This window comes from Paramisgurnus dabryanus, chromosome 6 (assembly GCF_030506205.2).
Source record: "Paramisgurnus dabryanus chromosome 6, PD_genome_1.1, whole genome shotgun sequence".
NCBI lineage: Eukaryota > Metazoa > Chordata > Actinopteri > Cypriniformes > Cobitidae > Paramisgurnus > Paramisgurnus dabryanus.
The window spans coordinates 10611050-10629389 of record NC_133342.1 but is presented as its reverse complement, the minus strand read 5'-3'; the positions used below and the strand labels follow the sequence as shown (position 1 = coordinate 10629389).

Sequence of the window (18340 nt, the reverse complement as noted above, 5' to 3'; positions counted from 1 at the left end):
TACGCATTTACATTTACATTACCATTACATTTGTGATGCTTTTATCCTTAACAACTTACAGTGCATTCTAGCTATAGATTTGTTTGATCAGTCTGTCAGTATGTGTCAAATCCCAAAACCATTTGTGCTGCTAATGCACTGAGCTACAGGAATACAGTCATGTAGAGTTCATCTGAGAATATGACTTTAAGTTCTGCTGTAAGTGTAAACTCTTTACAATTATAAATGAAATGAAGTGTAAGCGATTGAATTAAAACTTAAATTAATGAAAGTCTGAAAGAGAGAGTGTGTGCGTGTGTACATACAGAGCTTTATCAAGCAGTCGCTGTTTTTCCAGCAGGTCTTGTTTCAAACTCTCCACCTCCACCTTCAGCTCGATGTTCTGTAAGAAACAGTAAACATCTTTAAATCAACAACATCACAAACACAACATGAAAATATGATCAAGACTGAAATAACTTTCCACTAAAGTCGAATCGTGTTATTCACTGAGGTGTGTCAATAAAGGCATATGTCCTTTGTATGCTGATTTGTGTGTCTTTTATTGTCACAAGCAATTATCATACAGTCATAGCTCCATAGTTCATTCATACACAGTTTTATAGTCCAAGCCAATCCTGAACATATTGGGGCTGTTTCCCGCACACAGGAAAAATAAGTATATTTAAGTCATTTTTGAAAGTATAATTTATAACTAAACACAACTGGTATGCATCACAACACTTGCACTAATATATTTTATGCTGTTTTCAGTCAAGGCAACCCTAACATTTAAGTTAGTCTGGTACTAGGCTTAAGCCCTGTCTGGGAAACCACACCAATATCACATGTAGCTAAACAAGATTTTAAAACGGCGAAAGTATATTCTTAAAAACACAATAAATCTCACATATTCGAGGTAAAGATCAAGTTCATGGTCATGTTTCACGATCAAAAAACTTCCCTGTACACAGAAACACCCGTCCCATTGCACACATTTATTAATTTAGAGACATTGCCCCCTACTGGTTTAATACGGCATGTTCATATTTGGCTCCTACAAAGACTTTACAGTAAATTACAGTTAAAATCATTTCTGGTGATTGAATGTAAACAGCATGTCTTACACTTTCATCTGTTAAATTATACTATGATTACTTTCCTCCTATATGTCTATTTGTGTACCCTACTTAAATATATTTTGGTGACAAATTTGTACCCAAAAATGAGCAAAAACCTCCTTTGGGGATGCCCTCATTTGTAAAAAGGCTATAAAATATACAGTAGTAAGTTTTTTTAATTGTAAAAATGCAGAAAGGTTTCTGTTAGCGTCTCATTCATCAGTGCTGTTATTTAACCGGCACTTTGGAAATCTTACAGGTTATATTTAGATCTGGAATTCAGGCCTAAGACCAAAACACAACTGAAGTGAACAACTGTCTACTGTTTACCTGCTAAAACACACGCACACGCACGCGCGCACACACACACACACGCACACACATTTATTTAAATGTATTAAAATCATGATCAAACACACATGCATAAATTAAAATAGCATTAACAAAATAAGAAATAAAATACATTTGAAAAAATGTCAGTCAATAAATGCACAGTTAAACTACACTCTAAAAATGGCTGGGTTTTTGACCCATGTTGGGTAAATGTTGGACAAAACACATGGGTTCCCAGCTAACAGAAAAAAGTTCCCAAAAATAGTCTGCCAACATAGAAAGTGTTTATTGACGTTCTAAGAATGTTTCTGGGTTGTCTGAACATTAGATGAATGTTACATTTTCAAACGTTATGCCAATGTCATGTTTTAATGTTCACGCAATTTTTAAATCAACAACAGTTTTTTATATTGACTTGTTTGCTTGTTATGTTAACGACAGAGTAACATTGCATTTTATTATTTTAAAAGTGTTATGAAACATTATTTATGAATGTTCTGTAAAAATATTGCTGTAGAAAACACAATTCACTTATTAAGTTTAGATGTTAACGTCTTGTTTCATTTAGAGTCAGCATTATGGGGATCAGTGTTTGTTTTAGTTGGACTATTTACCTAAGGCTTTTTGGTTGTTGGTTTTTCCTTAGATGCATTACTTTGTGTGTATGAAACACATTGTTAGAGTAATCTAAAGTTAGTGCAATTCTGTAGTTCTTGGTACATAATAGTAAAGGTCATCATCTAGTTAATTTATTTTCTCATCAAACGTTTATTTTTGGTTAATAATGTATGTAAGATCCTACACTTTCACAGCAGTTTGTCATTAAGGATTTGTAGAAACTTTAAACAAAAATGAACCGCTGTATATTTGGGACGTAAACATCAAGAATCAGAGTATGAATCTCAACAATGGTGACAATTAAATGAAAAACTTCATGCTGCAATGCATGCTGGGTATCAACAAATTACAAATCTCATCCAGGACTCCCAGCATGCACTGCAACATGGATAAATTATTTACTTTTTACAATTTTCTTTGTCTTGATGACAAACTGCTGTGAAAGTGTTGGATCTCATATACATTATTGACAGAAAATAAACTTTTGATAAGTAAATCAATTAATTACATGATGATCTTTACCATAACTGACCACCATAATAGCACTATTAACATCCCATAACAAATGTGTTTTATAAACACAAAGTAATGTAACCAGGGAAGCAAAGCTAACAAGAGGAAGTCAAGGGTCAAGAGTCTAACTAAAACAAACACTGATCACCATAATGGTGACTTAAAATGAAACAAATCATCAACATCTAAACTTAATAAGTGAATTGTGTTTTCTACAGCAATATTTTTACGAACATTCAGAAATAATGTTTTATAGCAGTTTTAAAATAGTAAAATGCAATCTTTCTTCATCATTTACACAACAAGCAAACAAGTCACTATATAAAAACAGTTGTTGTTTTAAACATTGTGTGAACATTAAAGCATGACATTATCATAACATTTGAAAATGGTTGAATGTAACATTCATCTAACGTTCAGACAACCCAGAATGGCAGAACGTTTTTGGGAACGTTGGGAATTTTCAGGGAACATTCTTAGAACTTTTTTCTGTTATCTGGGTTAAAAATTAATATTGGGTTGTTGTTAAAAAAACATGAGTTATAATAATCCAGCAGTTAGGTTAAAACAAACCAGCATTGAGTCAATTTTAACTCAGCGGTGTGTTCTGTCCAGTATTTACCCATTATGGGGGAAAAAAAACCAAGACATTTTTTAGAGTGTGATCATTACAGAAGTCCAACATACAAAAACATCAAATATTGTCTATATGAAAACATAGCAATACATTTCAATTCTACTTTCTTCATTTGGCATAACTTCTTCTTATCCTCATCTGTCACTTACTGTATGTGAAGATGTTACACATATGCTCTTATCTACATCTATTTACAATTATTTACCAGATGCTTTTATTTTGTATAAGGAGCCAACAATTAGTCTACAAACCAATTGCTTACAAGTAGAGTTGTAGTTAAGGAAAGATGATCAGTAGAAGTCTTACACGTTACAAAACCAATAAAAAAGCGCTCTGGCTGTAGGTTACATTTAAATGATAAAATATTTCACCAATTTTAAATTAAATTTGTCCTCAAAACAACTACACTCTAAAAATGATTTGTTGGTTTTAACCAATGGACGGGTTAACATTGGACAGAATACGCTGTTGAGTTATAAATAAACCAATGCTGGGATGTTTCAATATGTGGTTGAGTAACAACAACCCAACGGCGTGTTCAGTCCAATATTAAACCAGTCCAACCCAGGATTTTTAGATTATAGGCATTGAAAAACAAACAAAAACCAAACCAGGTAAAAAAACTATTGATGTACCATTTATAGTCAGATATATTACAAGTATTAAAGACAGAGCTTACACAAGCTGGACACTGGAGGAGCACTGGGCCACAAAATACACACACAGCTGATTTAAATATTTTTTGTATGCTTTTTTTACTGTTTCTGTTGCTCAGGTACAAGCAGCTATGAGCAACTTTAAAAGGAAACATCTTAACCAATACTGAAACAAATCTATGGGTTTGTGTACATCTAATTCAGAACATTTAGGTACAAGGATCGGTTTCATGATACTTTAATGGTCCATTTGCATTAAGGATCTTGATATTACACCACATATATGAAGAAGAGTCACTTCTGCTGCACTTTCACTAAATGCCTGTACTGTACACAGCTGCTTTATAAATCACACAGTCCTTACTGTCAGTCATATACAATTACAGCACTGGGATCTTCTCTGTAATTTTCATCAGCCAATCAGAGGAGAGCAGAGGAATCACTGAGACCCCAGACTGAACCGATCACCCCCTGCACCTCATCCTTAACTCAATGTTCCTCACTGATGCTAAATATAAACCAGAGACGATGGAAACAGAACCCGTTTAAAGCATTGAGTCACTGAGTCCCAGGACAAACACACATCTGTCATCTGTCATTCTAATAGTTAGAGTAAGAGATCAGTCGATTAGATCAGATGTCTTGGTATCAAACTTCACACATTATTCTACATATTTAACTCATATTTACTCAAAGCTGGAAGTATGATCTTTGGACACTTTACATCACCAAAGCATACGACTGACTTTGATAGCTTACAGAACACTTCCAATCCAAAGTCTATATATGACCCTGGACCACAGAACCAGTCACACGAGTATATTTGTAACAATAGCCAACCATACATCGTATGGATTAAAATGATAAAAAAAAAACAATTTAATGGCAAAAATCATCAGGATATTAAATAAAGATCATGTTCCATGAAAATATTTTGTAATTTTCCTACCTTAAATATATATTAAAATGTATTTATCATTAGTAATATGTGTTGCTAAGGACTTCATTTTTGCACTCTCAGATTCTAGATTTTCCCTGCCAAATATTGTCCTAAAAGACCATACATCAATGGGAAGCTTATTTATTCAGTTTTTATATGATATATAAATCTCTATTTCAAAAAATTGACCCTAATGACTGGTTTTGTGTGAAGGGTGACGTACAATGTAAAAAATGACTTTCTTACTTTGTATTTTTGTCTTGTCTTGTTTTCAGTAAAAATATAAAAATATTCTTAAATCAAGATGTAATTTCTTGATGAACAAAATGACCTAGGAAACCAAGTCTAGTTTTAAATGAAAATATAAAATTTAAGCAAATTTGTGCTTAAAACAAGCAAACAAATCTTGAAATAAGTTTACTTCTTTCATAAACATTTAATTTAAGAACATTTTTCTTATTTCTTATATATAAAAATATTAAGTAAGAAAGTAATTTTTTGCAGTGTATGTAAAACCCAATGAACCAACCATCCTTAAACAAATCATGAAAATTCAGTCTCTCCAGCAGTCTTTTCAACTTGGATTAAATTTTTTTTGAACAAACACATTTGTGCAGAACTTCTCCATGGGATATCAAAAACCCATCATGTATCTGGATTTAATAATAAGAAATCAAAAGCTCATCCAAATGGTTACCATCAGCATGTTTTAGACATATTTATCAGCATATTTTCTCAACATCTCCCAATATATGGATCTAAATCTGGAAATCAAGTAGCAGCAGATTCGGCAACACATCAACTACAGGGAATATACATCACTGATTAATGCAAATGATTTAATATTGGCACTGAGACTTCTTCACAAATTTTTTTATTTTTTTAGTAACACAACTGAAATTATGCCTTGAAATATTGGAAATAAAAATGGGTCATTCAGCAATTGTAAAGATCTTAATCAAATTGTCAAGGATTTAAACATTATTTTCTGCTGAGTACTCACTAATATCTAGTCATGAGAAAGTAGACCATGCAAATCTAAAACCAGCATTAAATGCATACATCATAAATATAAATAGCAATCAGAAAAGGATCAGTGCTATATAATAATAAATATAAATAATATATGACGCTAAATAAATCCTGATGTTGGGAAAAAACTTTTAGGGGCGGTTTTCCGTACAGGGATTAGACTAATCCTAAACTAAAATGCATGTTTTGCTGCTTTAATATAAATCCACCTTGTCCTGTTTAATTTTAGCTTATACAACGGGGCTGTTGAATGCTGTATTCTGATTAAAATGTCTTAAAAATATAAATTTTTTATGATTCAACGGCCCGCCGTCAATTATTCTTTACATATTTTGTTTCCATTGTTTTGTCTTAATATGCACACCTGTAGTGTTTTTTGTAAGGTATGTTTGTAAAAACTTCTTAAATGACCTAATATAAATAAGGCCTAGTCCTGGATTAACCTAAACCCTGTCCGGGAAACCGCCCCATAGAGATTTAGAGAATCGCTGGGATCAAGATAGGACACTTTAAACTTCTCTGAAATATCTATTAAACAGGATTGTATTAGTTCTGTGAGGAGCTTGCATTATTCTCTTTATTAACATTTGAAAGTTTTTTACCAAGACAAACAAAAAATATAGTTTTACAGTTTTGGGGGGAACATTTTTTTAAACAACTTCTTGATTTTATTTTTATAATTAAACCTGACTCTTTTTATAAACATGGCCGTATGAAATGGCACGGCATTAAAAAAAGACTCTGATTCTGTTACTATTAACAAATGGTCATTGTCTGACAGGGCAGAAAATGACAACACGATTACATTTACATGCGTAGTTGACCTCAATCATATTGATGAAGGTGTTTACATGAAGACTTTTCAATCCGATTGAGCCAACTATACGATTACAAACGGATTATTTGGTTACATGTAAACGATTTATATTTTGTGCATTTAATCATCAGGCATGTCTGTAAAAATACAATCATGCCCATTTGTGGACACTTCTAATAAACTGCTCCAGTAAAGCTGAGATCTTACCCTTCTGTAGACATCATCACTGCTGTCCTCAAACTTCTGCTGGATTCTCTCCTCCAGAAAGTAAATGCGAAGTTTAAGGCTGAAGTTTTCCTTCTTCAGGTCATTGAGGTGCTGTGAGAGAGTACGGTAAGCATTAGACATGTCCGATGTGTTTGTGTGTTATGACGGCATCACACACGGCCTCTATCTCAACTACAACATCACGCTTTAAAAAACACTACTAAAGCATCTAAAAGCAACACTTTTATCATGACTGCCCGTAATTACACGGCCAGTTGTCGTTATAATGGCCCGGAGCTCGATCGCTCCGTCCACTCAAAGTCCATGATGAACTTTATGATGGAGCACCAGAGAGCCGAGCTGTTTTTACCCGGGCGAGATATCCCAGGAATCTCTGACAGCCCACCAGATCACAGGATCCAGTCATATGTAAGACGATCGCCAACCAGAGTGAGTGAGCGAGAGAGAGAGAGAGAGAGAGAGAGAGAGAGAGAGAGAGAGAGAGAGAGACATTTGAGATGAATGTAAATGAATGAATAAAGCATATGAGAGTCCTGAAGTGTTAAAGCTGTCTCTCTCTCTCTCTCTCTTTTACCTCTGTCTGTCTCTCCTGTTTTATATCATGATGAAGAACATCCTGTAGTTTATTCATATAAGCGTTCAGACAGCAGACTGACTGCAATTGTTTGTCATAAATTCGTCTGGAATGTCTGTGGTTTGTCTGTGGCATTTGTGCTCAATATACACACCGAGCTCAATGACGTTAACATATAAATAAATGTGTGAGTGACTAATGATTGTAAGATTACAATTATGTTTGTAAGCAGTGGCGGCCGATGACTTCTTTTTTGAGGGCGCATGATGCCAAGCTCGTCACAACATGTATTTAGCCCATCATGTGTGGCTCATCATTTCAAAATATGTGTTCAGCACCTTGTAAACTAGGGTGTTTCCACATCTGTAGTTCAGTTCATTTGGTCCGAACCAAAAGCAAAAAATGATACATTGTAACCGTTCATTTTCAGAATGAATCTCGGATGCGGCTTGAAAACAAAGTTTTAATGCACTAAAGATGGCGAAGACACCAAATTCCTGAGGCTCCGCCCGCACCTCCTCGCAACTCCAGGTATGTCCGCGATCTGTGATTGTGCTAACATTGCATATAGAAACTGTTAACAAACACTTCATCTGATAATGCACTGTGCAGCTGGTTTAGTCCAAAATGCGCAGTACTTTTGCAGTTAGGTCGGTTAGATCTCGGATTGTGTTCTCACCACAAACGAAACGCTCTAGAGTTCGTTTGAAAGCGTACCGAGACCACCTGTTCAAGCTTGTTCGGTCCGCTTTTGGTGCACACCAAAATTCGATTGCTGCATTCTCACCTGCCCAAACTAACCGCACCAAATGAGCACTCAAACTCTGGTACGATTCAACTGAACTAAATGAGTGAGGTGTGAAATCACCCTTATGTGCATCATTGCAAAACACATGTCTGCTGCAGACGCTTCAAAAGGGTTTATGACAAAAGAGACGAACGTGTTTGCCAGATACTCTCTTAATGTCATGTGTAATCAGAGTTTAGTGTTAAGTTAGTGCAAGTATTTTGTGAACGTGAGCGTCTCTCTATTATCATAAACCATTTTGACGCGAGTGCAGCAGGCACGTATTTTGACAAGACGGATGACGCACATGGTTAACGTGACGCAACTAACACATATTTTGACATTCCCAGCAACACACATGCCACTTTGGATTTTGAAATGACAAACATATTTTGAATTCCTGCTTCTCGGAAGAGAAGTCACCAGCTGACACTGATTATAAGTGTTTATGTGAGGAGATATAGTTCACTGTGTCACACTATTAATGGTACAATTAAACACAAATATTATTTCTTTAAAAATCAAATGAGAAAACATGCAAATAATGATTTATTACTTGAAATTCTCCTTAATCAGCTTAATAAATCTTTATTGAACTTTTTAGTTGATCCTCAGCTAAGATAGCACAAGATATCTGCTTCACACAATATGATGACAGCATGAAAATAATCTAATTTACACTGTTTGCTTGATATTATCTACACAACATTATCTATATTATCATTTACATTAAATATTTATTATTTAACTGAAATGATACATGCAGACAGTCCGATATAAAAAATAAAATCTCACCTGTTCAAATTCCTTGAGTGTGTGAGTGTGAAGAGGAATTGACGCTGTGCTCTCGCTCACATTATCTACATAACAAAACACACAAACAACTATTGGATTATCTTTAAAATGTGTGTTAAACTACCCTAATGATACACTGTGAAAAAGGTTAAAAGTTGGATCTACCTAAAAAACGACTTCAATTGGTAACACCTAAAAACTTTAGTTTATTCAACTCATAAAATGTTATTTTAGGAGAACACTTAGACTTGACCTTTTAGGTGAATGTGATTTCACCAAGTAAGATGTGATCCTGGATCAACACTATTGTTGGTCCTAGATCAACATTTTCATTAACCAATCAGATTGCAGGATTAAGATTAGTGTGCATGTTAGATTTAGGTTTAGTATTGGGTTAGGGGCTTTTAAGAAATACTCCTCAAACTAAAATGGTTAGGGTTTGAGTTAAGGGTAGGTTGGGGTATATTTGATTAAAACTTTGATCCAGGATCACATCTTACTTTGTGAAATCACGGCGACCTACATTTTTAGGTGTTACCAAATGAAGTAACTTTTTACGTTGAACCAACTTTGAACTTCTTACCTTAATTAATAACATTTGTATTACCTGTCAATGTACCAATAGCTCCGCATATGTTGCCACCTCCATCCTTGACAAAATCCCTGAGCAAAACAAAACAAACGTCCATTATAAATATCCTCACAGAAGGGTTGGACAATATAACAAACACTATACAGTTTTTTAGGGAGAAAATAATCAGGAATCAGAAGTGTTTAGGCCTGGAAAGAAATCCATGAATTATGAGCCAGGATTGATACTGGAAAAAACTTTGCTTTGTTTAACCATTAGAAATGTAAAGAAATTAAATCACAAATACTTTGAAACACAAACAATATCAAATAAAAGCATGACCTGAATTCAGTCCAATTCTGGGTACAAGTCTGAATGATTTATAAATAATCTCATCTCATTAATACACACTAGGCCTATGTGGAGCATCTCTCTCTCTCTCTCTCTCTCTCTCTCTCTTTCTCTCTCATACTACAGACACGTTCATTCATTTTAACATGTCACATAAAAACTAACATCCATCAGTAAATCTTTATCTCCTAGAGGTGCAGTTTAAATATTAGCTATAAACATTGCATTTAATGTTCAGAATAAACACATGAACGCGCGCGCGGCTCGTGCTCTCCATCTTGAAGGCCTGCAGGTGATGTTACAGTGATTCTGATAAGAAAACGCAAATAAATGCAGATCATCAGTGTAAAATAAATCTTTCATTTTTTTTAAATGACATGAATAACAATAAGAGCATTCAATAAAGGCAGGCTGGATCTTACCGATCATTTTCAGTCCAGTTCGTGTCGTTCGGTCTGTCGGTCCGACTCCAATCCATTATAAAAACACCAATCTCCAGATCTTTCACACATCTGTCCTCTTATCGTTATACTACCCGACAGACAAAAGCGATAATGATGATGACGAAGATCCGTTCAGCATCTTTGCGCGTGAATAAAGACAGGTGCTGCGTACTGCGCGTCCCCGTCGGTGTGTCTCGAGTCGGTTCTGTTCGGAATCGGATCGCACGCGGCTGTCCTACATTCACAGCCCATATGTGGGCTTTTTCACATTCACAATAGCCTACTTCTGAACATCAGGGAGGTTATCAAACATATTTTAGCCTTATTAGCAAAATAATACAACATAATTACTTTCATGTTTTCATTATTGCAAAACGTGGACTCGTACCAAAGACATTTTGTAAAAGTTTATTTTTGTATCCCCCACGATATCTTCACAGTCCTTTATTGTAATGGCACAATACAAAACCAGACAAAATAAGCATTGTTTAGTTTATTTAATAAATAATGATGCATCAAAATACAAACCAAAATTATCAATGGGGGGTTGCAGAAATAATCTAGATATGAAAAGCCAGCAAAATATTGATTAGAAATTGCTGAATTGAAATACAAATGAATTTAAAGGCCTAAAATAAATGTTTTATTTTGGCTGTTTCTAAGTCAGTTTCAACTGGACTTCAAAGATGAAAAACTAATCTTTATTCTTATAGTTAAAAACCCGCCTTGCTAAATAATTATTGAATCATTTGTTGTATTTGTATGATTGTATGCTTCTTTCCCTGCAGTACACAGTAATCACCAGTAGGTGTCACAACAGTATTACAGTATGGCTCGATGCCTCCACCTGCTATACATTCTTTCCGAACGCCACCCGCGGCCCGGTGCGCGGCGCTCTGGGATCGATCCCGTCAGAGATGATCCAGATGGCCGGTGTCGGCCTGCAGCCCTCCATCATCACCTTGATCTCCTCAGCACGGGCCATCTCCTCCAGCTCTGGACTCGTTTCTGGACACCAGTCTACCATGAACTTATCTCTGGTCTCACACGGGTTGATCTGGACCTCATCTGGCTGCTTTCCGAAAAGATAATCTGCAGAAAAAATACAGTACATGCAAACCCTGCTGAATAAAACTGTTTCCATTACAAACACCATTCCAGGTAACAGAGAAAAGTTCTAAGAACGTTTTTTGAAAGTTCCCAATGTTCTGTAATAATTTTCAGATATTATGACAATGTCATGTTTTAATGTTCATGCATTAAATATGTAAATTTAATGTAATGTAAATTTCTATATTTACTTTTTTGCCAGTGTGATGTATTGAATGTTTCAAGTTTTGCATTTTGACTCAGTATCTTCCCGTAGCTAAGGGAGGCGTGGTCAGTGTACGTTGTACGAGTGTTTTGGTTCAAGCTGTTAGTAAAAAGTGAGCTGAGCAATGAGATTGACGGCCTCTCGTGTGTTTTCTCAAACTGATACATCACAGTAAAAATTGGCGACGAGGATAAAGTTTAAATAATGGCGCTGGTTGGAAACTTAGGCGAGTTTGTCCCGAAAGTGGAGTCTTGGTCGGCGTATATCGAACGGCTAGAGCAGTTCTTCGTGGCAAACGATATAAGCCAGGAGAAACAGGTTGCGACCCTGCTGAGTGTGATGGGAGCATCCACCTACGGTTTACTGAGAAACTTGGTACAACCTGAAAAGCCAAAAGATAAGTCGTACAAGGACATTGTGGACATTTTAAAGAGCCATTTCGAGCCGAAACCGTTGCTGATTGCGGAAAGATTTCGTTTCAATCACTGCAACCAAAAAGCTGATGAATCTGTGACGGAATATGCAGCGGAGCTGAAACAATGTGCTGTGAGCTGTGAGTTCGGTGCAACATTGGACGAGTCATTGCGTGACCGTTTTGTAAGTGGAATCCGCAACGAAGCCTGTCAGAGACGACTGTTGTCAGAATCGAATCTGACGTTTGCACGTGCGTTTGAAATCGCATTGAGCATGGAGACGGCAGAAAAAGACACACAGCTGCTGAGAGGGTATGACTCGCGCCCAGGGGAAGTGCATACAGTGGTGGCGCGTGCAGCACGATATCCCGATCACAGAGGAAAGCCGTGTTACAGATGTCATGGCAAAGATCATAGCCCGCAGGTGTGTCGTTTCAAAAGTGCACAGTGCCATAATTGTGGGAAAATTGGTCACATTAAAAGAGCATGCAGAGGAAAAAGGGGAAAAAGTAATCGTTTTGCTGACAAAAACACTAAGTATGTAGAGGCAGAGGAAGCTGAGTTGCCCATGTTTTCGCTGTTAAGTGATGAGAAGGAAAAAAAGTCATTCACAGAGACATTTAAGGTAAATGGCAAAGAAATAATGATGGAAATTGATACTGGAGCAGCCGTGAGTATCATATCAGAGGAAATGTTCCAAGCAGCATTCGCAACTGAGCCACTAGAGGTCGCAGGAGTCAAACTTAAGACTTATACAGGAGAGATTATGCCTGTATTGGGACAGTTTAAAGCGCAAGTGAGCTATGAGGGACAAAATGAACAGCTACCCTTAATTGTAGTAAAAGGGGAGGGGCCAGCTCTGTGTGGCAGAAATTGGCTACAAAAGCTTACCTTGAATTGGAAAAAAATTAAACATGTCAGTCAAGTGCATCAACCAAAGACACTTCAAGAGGTGTTAGATTCGTGTCCAGATGTGTTCAAAGATGAACTAGGCACACTCAGTGGGCTTAAGGCAAAGATACTGGTAAATCCTGAAGTCCCCCCACGTTTTTGTAAAGCTCGCCCACTGCCTTTTGCCATGAAGGCCCAGGTTGATGCAGAATTGGACAGACTGGAGAAAGCTGGAATAATCTCACCTGTAAAACACAGTGAATGGGCGGCACCTATTGTACCGGTAATAAAAAAAGACAAAACCATAAGACTGTGTGGGGACTATAAATTGACAGTGAATCAAGCAGCTATCACAGAAACATACCCATTACCCCGGGTTGAAGAGTTGATGGCTACGCTCAGTGGAGGAACGGTGTTTTCTAAAATAGACCTAGCATCAGCGTACCAGCAGGTTCTTGTTGAGGATGAGTGCAAACTGCTGTTGACCATTAACACACACAGAGGATTATTTGTCTACAATAGATTACCATTTGGTGTCAGTTCAGCTCCCTCGATTTTTCAAAGAATCATGGAGAACATAATGAAAGATCTGGATGTTGTCGCATATCTTGATGACTTACTGGTTACTGGAAGGACAGAACAGGAACATCTGCTGAGGCTACAAGCAGTGTTGAAAAGACTCCAGGAGAATGGTTTGAGAGTGAAGAAGTCAAAATGTGAGTTTGGAAAAAACAAATTGAGTATCTGGGATTTGTGTTAGACAGTAAGGGGCTTCATCCATCACCAGACAAGGTTACAGCGATCAAGGACGCTCCTGCACCTACCTGTGTAAAGGAGCTAAGAGCATTTCTGGGTTTGGTAAATTACTATGGACGTTTTTTGCCTAACCAAAGTACCATGGCAGCTCCTCTCTACAGGCTGTTGAGAGATAATGTAACCTGGGAATGGAAACAGTCAGAACAAAGTGCGTTTGAAAAATGCAAAGATCTGCTGACGGACGAAAGCGTTCTAGTGCATTACGATCCCAGTCTTCCGCTCACTTTAGCCTGCGATTCGTCAGCATATGGTATTGGAGCAGTTTTACAACACACCATGCCCACTGGGGAGGAACGTCCTGTGGCTTATGCCTCACAAACACTTGCGCCAGCTGAGAAAAAGTACTCCCAAATTGAGAAAGAGGGACTGGCGCTCATTTTTGGAGTTAAAAAGTTTCACCAGTATCTGTGGGGAAGGAAGTTCAAGATGGTAACTGACCATAAACCTCTGTTGACTTTGTTCGGAGAACATAAAAGTCTACCCACCATGGCAGCAGCCAGGATTCAGAGGTGGGCGATCATTCTTTCAGCGTATGATTATCATATTGAATACTGTCCTTCTGAGAAACACAGTAATGCGGATGGACTTTCACGGGTTCCCTTACCTGACACGACAGATGTCGGCACAGCGGCTTTGTCAGAGAATGTTCATGCTTTAATGGCCGAACATTTTGAACAAGCTCCTCTGAATGCTGATCAGGTGGCACGCGTCACACGTAGAGACAAGGTGTTATCCAAAGTCCTGAAGTATGTAATGGATGGTTGGCCAATGAGTGTGGACGAGAGTTTGAAAGCTTATCACTCACGCAGGGATGAATTGTCTACAGAAAGAGGATGTGTGCTCTGGGGCACCAGAGTGATAATTCCAGATAAACTGAGAAAAATTGTGCTTAAAGAAATACATGTGGGTCACCCAGGGATCGTTAGGATGAAAGCTCTCACTCGCAAATATGTGTGGTGGCCTAAAGTAGATGCAGATCTGGAACAAGTCAGTAAAGTATGCGAGGCGTGCCAGATGGAACAAAAAAACTCCCCGTCAAGTTCCATTACACCCATGGGAATTTCCGGGTCAAAGCTGGAAAAGACTACACATAGACTTTGCTGGTCCGTTCCAGGGACACACATTCATGATACTTGTTGATGCTTATTCGAAGTGGTTGGAGGTGTTTAAAATGCCTAGCCTTACCTCACAAGCGACCATCACAAGACTAAGGAGGTTGTTTGCAGCATACGGGCTGCCGGAGCACATTGTGACAGACAATGGAACCCAATTTACATCTGTGGATTTCAAAAACTTTATGCAGCTAAATGGTATTCTCCATTCAACGAGTGCCCCGGGTCATCCTGCTACCAATGGTCTGGCAGAAAGGTATGTGCAGACTTTTAAAAATGGAATGAAGAAACTTGCACATTTGACAATGGACTTGGAAGATAAGATCTCGCTTTTCCTGATGCAGTACCGCACGACCCCAAACTGTACTACTGGTCAATCACCAGCGGATCTTTTCCTGAACCGCCATGTACGCACTCGTCTGGATTTTGTTCATCCAGATGTCACTGTCACTGTTCGTAGGAAGCAGTATTTACAGAAGTTCTATCATGACCAACGTGCAGTGGAGAGGTCTTTTTCTGAAAAAGAGGCGGTTTATCTTCGTAACACCACAGGAGGAGGGAACAAATGGGTTCCAGGTGTGATAGTAAAGCAAACTGGTCCAGTGTCTTACCAGGTTCAGGGACGAGACACTGATGTCACTTTCAGGAGACATAGTGATCAGTTGAGACCCAGGTTTGTAGAGGATGAACTTGTTAAAGAGACTGATGACTCTGAGGTGGACACTTCTGTTCAACCCTGTGCATCAGAAGAAGAGAAACAAGCAGTTTCTGAGTTTCCTCAAAAGGACTGTGGGGGGGTTACGGGGGTTTCTCAGAGTCCACGTCGTTCTTCCAGAATTAGAAAACCACCAAAACGTTTGGACTTGTAATACATGAAACTGACACTTTTGCAATAGCTACAGTATAGGACTGTTAGTGTCTTAAATGTAGTTTGGCATTTTACTGTTATAAAAAAAAAGATTGTTATTATTGTTGTTTAGTTGAAACAATAATAATTGTGTTGGGGTTTGCTATGTGCAGTTTCTGAATAAGCCGAGTGTACCTTTGTTTTAAAGGGAGGGTAAATGTGATGTATTGAATGTTTCAAGTTTTGCATTTTGACTCAGTATCTTCCCGTAGCTAAGGGAGGCGTGGTCAGTGTACGTTGTACGAGTGTTTTGGTTCAAGCTGTTAGTAAAAAGTGAGCTGAGCAATGAGATTGACGGCCTCTCGTGTGTTTTCTCAAACTGATACATCACAGCCTGTTATGTAAATAATAGAGAAACATTGCATTTTATTATTTTAAAACTGTTATAAAACATTATTTCAGAATTTTCTCTAAAAATATTGCTGTAGAAAACACAATTCACTTAGGTTTAGATGTTGATTTTTTGTTTAATTTAAAGTCACCATTATGGTGATCAGTGTTTGTTTTAGTTGGGACGCTTGACGTTTAACTTACTACACTCTAAAAATGGCTAGGTTATTTTTGACCCATAATGGGTAAATATCGAACAGAACACGTGCTGGGTTAAAAATTGACCCAATGCTGGTCAATTGTATTGTAGTTTTTCCCTGGTTGCATTACTTTGTGTGTATAAAACAGTTGTTTTAAACAATGAATGAGAGAACATTAAAACACTTTAAAGGCTGGCATAACGTTTTAGGAACGTTGGGAACCTTCAAAGAATATTCTTAGAACATTTTTTGTTATCAGAGATTTTACAAAATTGCTTTATGTAGTGTGTTTTGGATCTTATTCCTGTAGGATTTAAAGGTACAATTTGTAAGATATTAGCAGTAAAATATCCAAAAACCACTAGGCCAGTGTTATATATTTTGTCCAGCTGATTACTAACAATATCTCTAATGTTTTCAACTACTTGTAAATCATGAGAAAATTGCCATTCTAAACAGTGACACGGGGCAGTACAGTCGCCTGTCAATGATGTTAATATCCACGTTACCCATTGTCAGCTTTACTGACATAGAAATTATGTGAGTGATTGTCATGGACAAATGACTAACAATTTAGTTTTGAACATTACATGAAACCTTACATAATGAAATAATATGATGTCATCAAACACAACATTTTAAAACTTGATTACTTTACCTCATGTGTTAACATGATTTCTCGTTCCCGTCTGATTAATGGCCATCAGCGGTTGAGTTAAAGACAACAAATCCCATATTTCCACTCTGCTTCAGAGCATCATTCATCTACGCCACTGTTATTTTGATTGTGCGCCCTCTAGCGGCGGATTCTACAAATTGTACCTTTAATTTAGTTTTTTTTTTGGATCCCATCCTCAAAATAACCTCCCACTAACACCTACTAGTACAGACTCACAAAGACCAGTGGTTCTCAAACATACATGCAGTCATAAAGCATAATTTCACCTGCTAAATCGTGAATCAGGTCTTTGATGAGGTGTCCGATGATGGCATAGAGGGTTGCTACTATGACCATACATGCGAGGATGATGTAGAAGACATGAATGGGTAAATGGATGGCATCTCGAGCAGGTGGGATGTAGGTTTTAAATAAGACATCCTCCTCCTTAACTGTGGGCAACGGGGACGAAGAGTCAGGATGAGCTGCCATCACACCTGCAAAATACAGTTCACATCACAGATTATCTTAGAGGAAAAGGTGAAGACAACTTGGTTTAAATAAGACATAGCATAAAAAACTTACTTTTTTCATGTTTAAGTGCTATAATTGGGTACCCATTGCTTCTACCAACCTAGAAAACGTGAAAAAGATTAACCCAGTAACTTTGTTTTGGTAAATCACGCTCTGCAAGCACATGAAAAAATGGGCCATTCAGATTTCACTGCCTATGTGACGTAGGGGATCTTATTAAAATACTATCTCCCCTTAATCTGCACTATCCAACCACAGCACTGCCATTTAGTGCAGAGAGAGAAAATAATTGACAGCAAAATTGAGTTATAGTTTCAACAAACCACAATTATGGCGATCAGTGTTTGCTTTTCATCAGCTCATTAGCATTTTAAAGGACACACCCAAAAACGGCACATTTTTGCTCACACCTATAAAGTGGCAATTTTAACATGCTATAATAAAATATTTGTGGGACTATTTTGAGCTAAAACTTTACATAAACATTCTGGGGATGATCTTAAAAAAGTCTTATCGTAAACTCTCAAGTTATCACTATACTATAATTCTGTCTAAAATCAACCACATTTTGTCTCAACCAAACTTTACAGGCTTTTCTGATCAATCTTCTCTTGAGAAAAAAATACTGCAATGATGAAGAAAGCTAAAATATTCAATACCTCCCTTGGATGAATATTTACTGAGCAAATGGCATTGCAAAGGAGGTTGAAAATGGCAACTTTCACCCAAAGTGCTGAACAACAAGAACCTCGCATTGAGTTAAGAACCC

At 37.3% G+C, this 18340-nt stretch overlaps 2 protein-coding genes across 2 annotated transcripts in view; both read right to left on the bottom strand.

Moving 5' to 3' along the window:
* LOC135744293 (myomegalin-like) overlaps nucleotides 1–10593 on the bottom strand; it is a 47118-nt gene extending 36525 nt beyond the window's left edge. Inside the window, exons 1-5 of the mRNA XM_065262315.1 lie at nucleotides 10375–10593; nucleotides 9638–9693; nucleotides 9031–9095; nucleotides 6854–6964; nucleotides 306–382 (exon numbers count right to left, since the gene is read on the bottom strand). Coding sequence (XP_065118387.1) covers nucleotides 306–382; nucleotides 6854–6964; nucleotides 9031–9095; nucleotides 9638–9693; nucleotides 10375–10430 — 365 coding nt within the window. The 5' untranslated portion in view covers nucleotides 10431–10593. The remainder of the gene's footprint in view (nucleotides 1–305; nucleotides 383–6853; nucleotides 6965–9030; nucleotides 9096–9637; nucleotides 9694–10374) is intronic.
* Nucleotides 10594–11014: 421 nt separating this feature from the next.
* Nucleotides 11015–17658, bottom strand: LOC135744130 (uncharacterized). The gene is made up of 3 exons (XM_065262100.2): nucleotides 17655–17658; nucleotides 17325–17534; nucleotides 11015–11487 (listed from the first exon to the last, which is right to left on the bottom strand). Exons 1-3 carry the CDS (start codon nucleotides 17656–17658, stop codon nucleotides 11246–11248), a joined length of 456 nt encoding a protein of 151 aa, XP_065118172.1. The 3' UTR covers nucleotides 11015–11245.
* Nucleotides 17659–18340: the final 682 nt, after the last annotated feature.

Bases quoted from the DNA above. Each gene is read 5' to 3' on its own strand.
- LOC135744130 (XM_065262100.2), bottom strand. The intron at 11,488-17,324 runs GTGAAATTATGC...TTTTTTCTGCAG, and splicing joins CCTGATTCACGATTTAGCAG to ATTATCTTTTCGGAAAGCAG.